Source organism: Plectropomus leopardus, chromosome 16 (assembly GCF_008729295.1).
Source record: "Plectropomus leopardus isolate mb chromosome 16, YSFRI_Pleo_2.0, whole genome shotgun sequence".
Classification (NCBI taxonomy): domain Eukaryota; kingdom Metazoa; phylum Chordata; class Actinopteri; order Perciformes; family Serranidae; genus Plectropomus; species Plectropomus leopardus.
The window spans coordinates 7,228,155-7,236,393 of record NC_056478.1 but is presented as its reverse complement, the minus strand read 5'-3'; the positions used below and the strand labels follow the sequence as shown (position 1 = coordinate 7,236,393).

At 37.2% G+C, this 8,239-nt stretch overlaps 1 protein-coding gene across 3 annotated transcripts in view; it reads right to left on the bottom strand.

Annotated features, from left to right (window-relative positions):
• Window positions 1-5,426: 5,426 nt before the first annotated feature.
• The window catches only part of dpf3 (D4, zinc and double PHD fingers, family 3), a 32,777-nt gene continuing 29,964 nt past the window's right edge, over window positions 5,427-8,239 (bottom strand). For all 3 annotated transcript variants that reach the window (XM_042503697.1, XM_042503695.1, XM_042503696.1), the window contains 3 exons: window positions 7,382-7,494; window positions 5,712-5,793; window positions 5,427-5,558 (listed from right to left, as the gene is read on the bottom strand). In XM_042503697.1, coding sequence (XP_042359631.1) covers window positions 5,491-5,558; window positions 5,712-5,793; window positions 7,382-7,494 — 263 coding nt within the window. In that variant the 3' untranslated portion in view covers window positions 5,427-5,490. The remainder of the gene's footprint in view (window positions 5,559-5,711; window positions 5,794-7,381; window positions 7,495-8,239) is intronic.

Below are 8,239 nucleotides of genomic sequence, written 5' to 3'. Positions count from 1 at the left end.
GTAGGTATGGTGAAATTCTCAAGCAGTCATCACAGAAAGTGAAAAGTAAAGGAATAAACTAAAAAAAAAAAACCAAAGAAACCTTGACCAACAACATGAAATTGATGAACACATTTATGCATTAATAATCAAATATTATTTAAAAACAACAACATTATACTGAAATGCAAAACGCAGCATAGTGAGTACTTTAACTTTTTGTACTTGAGGCATATTTTGATGTAATTACTTTTGTGCAGTAACTTCTGTAACATTTTGGATATAGAACTGTTCTATTTACTATTTTAATTGAACATATTACTATTAGCACAGCCCTTTTGGGCATGCTTTGTCATTGGCCGACAATGACTTATCTGTAAAGCACTTTGGATTGCCTTTGGGTATAAAACGTGCAATATAAATACATTTGCTTTTCTACACTATGGTATTTCTAATTTTCTTTAAATAAAATATCAGAGTATTTATTCAAAGTTAAATTAGTTAAATTAGTTATTCTTCAGTTAAATTATAGAGACTACTATATCAGACAGGGTCCATCAAGAGCTCTACTCCAGTCCAATGATGCTTCCTAGTGGTGATTTTATGTAAATGCTAACCCATAATAATTCACCATAGGGCAGAGCAACAACTCTGACATTTTTAGCAATGTGCTAACATAATATTTATAATAATACTCTGGAAAATGGTGGCAAAATCTATGTTTAAATGCATAACATTAACTGAACTGTGTTACACATTCAGATAAATAACTGCAAAAGAAATTCACATGCTTATAATTGCTTGTGTAGTCTGACCTGCATCCCTGGGTAGAGCATCCGTACACAGGGACGGTACAAAACAAGCAGAAAAGGGGCCATATCTTTAGGGAGAATGGTGCTCATCTGCCCATTAGTTTATAATGGATCCATATCAGATGCAGCCATCTTGGCCCGAGCCAAATAAACACTCAGTGGCTATTTTCTATTCAGAAACATAACATTAGGGATTCCTGGTAATGGATTCTTGAAAGGTGACACTTGAAAAAGTGTTTCTGTAAATGCATTTTTCACTTGCGATAGGTGACATGCTAGGAAACAAAGACTAAATGGAAAAGTCTTTATTTCAACACAAAAAGTAACATTTACTTTAACAAAATACAACACACATTTTAAATCACTGTATGTGATGGCATTGAATGACATCCAAGACATTTTTTAAAAGGAAGACACAAAGGGTCTTAAAATCCGCCATGGAGAAGCACAATAAAACCCTCTGCATATTATTAACATCATGTATCTACGCTAGCTCATGATTGTCTGTGGAAAAGCAATATCAAACACAAACTCACAATATTAAAAAAACAACACTAATTCAGACTGTGATATCCTGTGAAGGCTTGCACAATATGTGTTCTTTAAGGGATGTCTCGATCCCCATCAACGCATTTTTTAATTGATCAGTATCGGTTATTTTGAGCATACCTGATCCTTTGTTTACGTCCGCCGTCACACAGGTGTTGTAAATAGAGAGCATGACTCGTGGCAGATATTCTGGTTTTATTGATGTGCAACTCCATTAAGTAGAAAGCTGCTCCACAATTAAGGAGAATTTTGTTTTTGTTGTTGTTCTTTTTTAGCAAACTAGTTCTACTATAATGCTCTAATAAGCAGAACTGTGACAGACTATAACAGTATTTTGTAGTGAAATTGTGATTATATTACTCATTTATAGTGTTCTGTACTTTTATAACGAGTAGATTTGAGAGGTATTTTTAAAGACATTTATACTTTGTTGAATTGGTTATCAAAAAAACAAAAACAAATGCTACACTCAGTGAAATTGTGATAAGAGCCATATCAAATATTTTTACTTTGTGTATATTATTATTTTGTGAAAACAAAATAAAAAAAACCCTTAAGTTTGGATGCAGACATTTTTTTTTGTATTGCATTGCAGAGCGATTAAACTGTCAAACATAGACTCTGGATTGATTTTAATAACTTTCAAGTACTTACTGTGTGCAGCTGGTAAATACAAGTATCAGATCAGGACTCAGTATCAGCAGATACTCAATATCAAATGACTCGTTCGGGATTGGAGACAAAAAAACTTGATCAAGACATCCCTACTTTAACGGCTTTTTCTGGTTAGTTTGGACTTTATTCTTCTTCCTATTCATGATCAACCTTGTTTATAGAAATGAGTGCTACCAAATTTCTCTCAGGTATAAAAATGTAAATGGAGCTTCAGAGGTTTTATGTGAAACCAGTTTTACACATCGGCCTTCCTCTCGTGGCATTACAAATCCAGATTGTCCAGAATATAATCTGGCTAAAACTGAATTAAAAAAATAAAAATACAAAACCTGTGCCAAGTACAAGAAAGGACTCGGCAGTAAATACTGCTTCCTCAGGACATATTTATTCATCGCTCTGCCTGCTCAAAATAGTCACAAATCAGAGTTTGATAATGATACACACATTGCTCTGATTAATTAACAGCACTGGTTCCCAAACTGTGGGGTGGTGCCCTCCAAAGTGCCCTGCAGAGGTACTGCAGGTTGCACCCATTATGCCCGAAACACGCTGCATGCATGAGCAGCACGTGATGGCAACCTCGCCAAACTGCTGCGTCTTGTACACCTGCAGTGTTCACACTCGCAGCGTTGTTGCTGCGACGCTGCTGCAGAGCTGCCTGCTGCTAAAACTACTTTCCACAATTATGAGCGCTTATTCCACTAATTTATGAAGCTGTGCAACTCCTGCAATGTCAACAACACGGCCCTGCAAATATTTCACAATAAAAATCCTTGTATCAACAAGTAAAGGGATCCTGCTGACAGAAAAGTTGTAAGGGCTTTTATTTTGAAACAGAAACAGGAAGGATTGAGTAAAACAGATATAACTGTATTTCTTAATGTCTGTGACATATCGAGTAATTGAAACTGCAGTAAAAGGTGGTATAATGTCAACATGATTATCAAAACACAATTTTCACTGTCTATTTTTGCTGACAACCGCACGTGGAAAAATTGGCGAGCATTTCTCTGGATCTGCTGCAGCTGAGCCGCAGCTGACCAGCGGCAGTGTGGCAGCTCTAACTTGTTAACACGTTTTAAAAAAAGAGGTTCGGTGCTGCTCACACATGCAGTGTGTCAGGGTAAAATGTGGACCACAAAAGGTGAATACACCCTTTTCACAGCAGATGATTTGGAAATGTCCAACACAGGTGTCATCAATAAAAGTTAAAAACTCCATCTAACAACAACTGTCCAATCGCCACTTAGCAACCGTTACTAAGCATGGCTGACTTTTCTGTTTTTGGATTTGTGTGCATGGTATTAGAGTGCACCAGGGATGACGTTTTTCTGTAGGCCAACCCGGAAGCTAACGTCACCCTGGTTCTCTCAACAAAAGCCTATCAGATTTTTCCATTGGATTTTGGAGCACTGCAGAAAACGAATGCAGTCACAAGTAAAAAGCAAAGATTAGGCTATAAACCAGCGGTGGAGGAAGTATTCAGATTCTTTTAAGAAGAGTACCACCCTGTGAAAATACTGTTACAAGTTAAAGTCCTGAATTAAAAATGGCACTTAAGTAAAAGTAATAAAATATAATCAGGAAAATGTATCCACAGACCGTATTTCAAGCTCCTAACCAAAAACCCATTCAAAAAAAACCAAACACTGACTTTGAAACAAGGGAACCAGACGTGCTGAAACTCATTTCCGCTGCACTCTATACCAACTCGCCTGAAAACACAAAAGTCATCAGCTAGGAAATAACTTTATGAGCATACCAACTGGCTGAGCTTAGCAAAAAGTCAATAGTAAATTCCCGATCAAAGCTATTTTATTAGTTTCACCTGCGCTTTTCATGCTATCACAAGTCAAACTGTCTGCTGTGAAAAAGTCGATTCATTTGGGAACAACAAAGAAACAAGAGTTCTTTGATGCTATCAAGATTCAGGTTCGCAATCCAGCTGTGCGGAGCAGGTTAAAACATGCGATGTACCTAAAGGTTGAATAGACTTGACAGGGAAGAAAAGAATAATTGTTGAGACTCATCAACGTGTCAGTCTAATCCAAAACTTTAAGAATCTTGATCTTTAGTTTCCATGTTTATGTGGCAGACCACATTTGTGCCTTTTGTGTGTAAAGACTGGCAGTTTCGAACGACTGAGTTACAGTAACATTGATCTCCTTGGTAGTAACACTGGACCATCATAGACAATAAATAAATAGTATTTCATTCTGCGCAAAGAATTTTTGTATAGTGTTGAATTGAGCACCATGGTAACAGAAAGGATACAAAAAACAGACTTGGATTAAAAATGTCACCACTCTCCGACAGGAGTGATGGTCGAGACTCTTTTATCACCCCGTTTCCTCTTAGCACAGGATATAAATTTCACCAAGCCCGACAAAAACCCGTTAAAGATAGCGTAACTAATGTTGAGTCTGTCCAGATATGAAACAGGAATGTCACTGTAAAGTCTAAACACAGGAGAGGAGGAGAGCCAGGAGGAGAAATTTAAACAAACATAAGTCACTGTGAGCAGAGAGGGAAACAAGTGAAACAGCTCCAGCAAAAAGTCTGCGTCAAAATCGTACTCAAACAAATGTAAATCAGGCGGAAAACACCCAGGGATTTCAGATGTTTGGTTTAAAATGTACTTCACATACACAAGTACTACACAGTATTGGCCGTTATCAATCTTGCTTTGGCGTTTTGCCGTCTGCTAAATGGTGAGGTAGAGAAATGACTGAAAGGCAGACCTGCTGTTAGCCGACATATGGTCGAGATTGCATGTTGATGCCGTTTGGAGAGTTGCTTGGCTACAGTGTTCGCCTCGCGCAGGGAACTGCCCCTGAGCCTGCTAATGCACTGGAGTGTGTGTGAAAGAGTGTATCTGTGTGTGAGTGTTTGAATTTATCTGAGAGAGTATGTACTAACGTGTGGGTGTGTCAAACATTTGAACGGTAACTTTGGTATTTTTTAGACTCTATTTTCCCATGTTTTTGTATTTAAGTGACTGATGGGAATAATAACTTTGAAACTGGTCCAGTAGAGAGCGAGAGCAGCCAGCAGCCATTTAACAGGCTGCAGTGTCAGTCACTGTCAGTTTATGTCCACAAAATGTGCTTGTTTTTGCCAATGACAGATTCAGATTATTATTCAAAGTGTCTTAAACATCATTAAAATGATCCCTACTGAGACAGACCTTTTAATTGAAGAGTAAGATCCTTTTTGTTTAACCAGAAACAGCACCGAAATCTCTCTTGCCAAACCCACCAGACTCCATATAAATAAATTATTTCATCATCGTAAAGCACATTTTGTTCAAAGTCAACAAAAATAAAATTAAATGACAAAAACTACTGGAACCACTGTTATTCCCATTAGTCACTTAGACACAAAAACATGAAAAATAGGTTCCAGGTTGGAAAATACCAAAGTTAACCTTTAATGTATAAGAACAACTATATATATTATGTTGTGCCCAAGGAAGTTACGCTTCTCCATAGGCTGAGGCCTTGTCTTTTAACAGGTCCAGACACACGTGACAGCTCCAGCTCCCTGCGGAGAGAGAGAGACACAGAAAAAGAGAGGCTGTAATCTCTTTTCCATATATAGCCTTTGCTTGTAGCCTCTTTTAAATATACAGTGCGCGACATATATAGTATCAACACGCTGATGTATAATAAAAACCTATGAGAGTGGTTGCTGTACCTTCTGGAGGCTGCGTCATTGGAGGCTTCAGGCAGTACATGTGGTATCCTCTGTCACAGTCATCACAGAACAGCAGCTGGTCCTGCATCAGAAACACACAAATTCAGTATATAATGTCGATGAAATATGTCCACAGGCAAAGAGTTAAATATGAGCCCTGCCCCAAAGAAGGATATAAATGCTGGAGAGAGTAAATCAGAGTTACAAATACTGCTATAAATGTGGCACATATTATGTCGCAGTACTTATCGGCTATAAAAGAAGTCTGGTGAGGAGTACTGGGAGCTTTCACAACATCGTGGGACAGCTTACAGAGCTTCAAAGAGGCCAAATCTGTTATACCCAAACTGCTGCTACATCTGCCAAAACAAAGTAGCAAGCAACTTCATATAATACACCTTTCTTGTGTTTTCTTGCTATTACTTTAAAATTTAGTCCCTTTATTAAGTGTTTGCATTACTATTTTTTATTATTTTGTTGTCTTTTTTATGCTATATTATCTTGTGAATAATATTAGAACGCATTTGTGTAAAACTGTGCTACACAAATAAACTTATTTGTCTTTCTTATGAATTAATGATCATTTACATCTTTAATCCAAAAGAGCTAAATCAATAAATAAACATATCTATTAATTTAGGGAGAAATAAATGTGGATGAAAAAAAAATATGGGGGAAAAAAATTAAATAAAAGATGGGTGAGGAAAAAAATACATGGTTATGAAAAAATAGATGGGTGAAATAAAAATATATCACCGTAAAAGAAACAAGATGGGGAAGAGAAAAGTTGATAAAAAGAAAAAAATAGGTGAGAAAAATGGATGAGTAAAAAAAATAAAATAGAGAGGGGAGCAAAAAATATGTGGGAGAAAAAAATGATGGGTGAAAAAAAAGCTTTCTCTGAATAACTTTTGCATTCTTTCTGGAAATATTAATGCAGTACAAAGTGAGCCACTGAGTACATAACATGAATTAGATTCAATATTTGATGGTAAAAAAAAACAACAAAAAACTGATCCAAGTTTATGTACAAATAAGTAGGTGATTATGCAAAGTATATACAGCTTTCTCAGGCATATAATAATGAGTTAAATGTACTGTATTTGTTTTCAGTTAAATTGTTACTCTTTTTCTTTTTATTAGTATTACTGTGTTGGTATTTATGTTCACAAAAGAACAAAAAAAGAACATGTCAGACAACGCATATATGGAGGAGGAGGCTGTCCATCAGAGGACATTGAAAACAGCGATCTTTAGGATTTATCAGATAAGCCACTGGCAAAATAAAATTTACAACAGATCTAACAAAAGGATAAAGTAAAATGCATACTGATGTGAGGATTATTTTTGTGTACATCTATCTTTAAGGACCTTCGCCTGGCTCAAATGGCAGCTGCCCCCTGACCATCCTTCACTCGGCAGCTCGGGGCTCTGTACCACATTCGTATTTCTCGGGATAAAGCAGAACACTTTTTTTTCACCCATCTATTTTACAACATGACATCTGCCTGACATATAAGTATTGCCTACGACAGGCTGTATGCTGACTGTGAAAAGGTCACAACATTAAAAGGAAAACACGTCAAGTTTGGTGCACTTCAAAGCAAATTCAAAGTGAAATGCAGCCACAGAGGATCACACAAGACTCCGCTCTCCTGCGGTATACATACATCGTTCTCTGAGGTGCCACACAAGCTGCAAGACTTGCACTCTATGCACTGCCACTGGTACGTCCTCACTGCCTGCATCATGTTATCAGTGAACTGCAGACATGTGGGGTGACCTGCGGAGGGACGGTGAGGAGAGGCGAGAAAAGTGGAGGAGGGAGTGAGAGTCACAGTGGATTGCAGGAAGAGTTTACAAATCAAAGTCAGTGGTGTTTTTCTCATGTAATACCCGAGAGACACGAGACAGAAGCTCGTAATTGGAGCTGACAGTGGACAAAGACTGACACACATCTGAACATATTTACATAATCCATGAAAAGCTGATTTACATGATCTGCAGCCGCATCTGATTGCCCCAGGGCCAGTTTTTCCACTGTACTCAGATTCTGTTCATTTGATTTAAAGTCATTTCTTTCAGGATAACTTTGGTATTTTCAACCTGGACCCTTTATTCCCATGTTTTCTGTGCCTAAGTGACTAATGGGAATAATAATTTTTTAAAGCAGCAGCAGTAAAACAGGCTCTAATGTGCACTAATGTCCACTTTAATTGCCTATTTATTCTGACATTATAAAAATGATCCCTACAGAATTAGACCTTAGTTTTCAAGAGTAAGATCCTTTTTGTTTAACCAGAAACAGACCCAAAATCTCTATCACCGAACCCACCAGACTCCATATAAATACACAGTAATTTAAGTGTGTACAGAGCCAGCATATTTTCACCTTTAATTAGGTAAATTAAGAGTTTATTACAACCAAAACTGAGTTGGTGCTTGTTGTAACATTGGGAAAGTGAACCAATATGGCTTTAGTGAGTTTTATTTTGTTCCTGTCGACTTTGAATGACGTGTTTTACTAA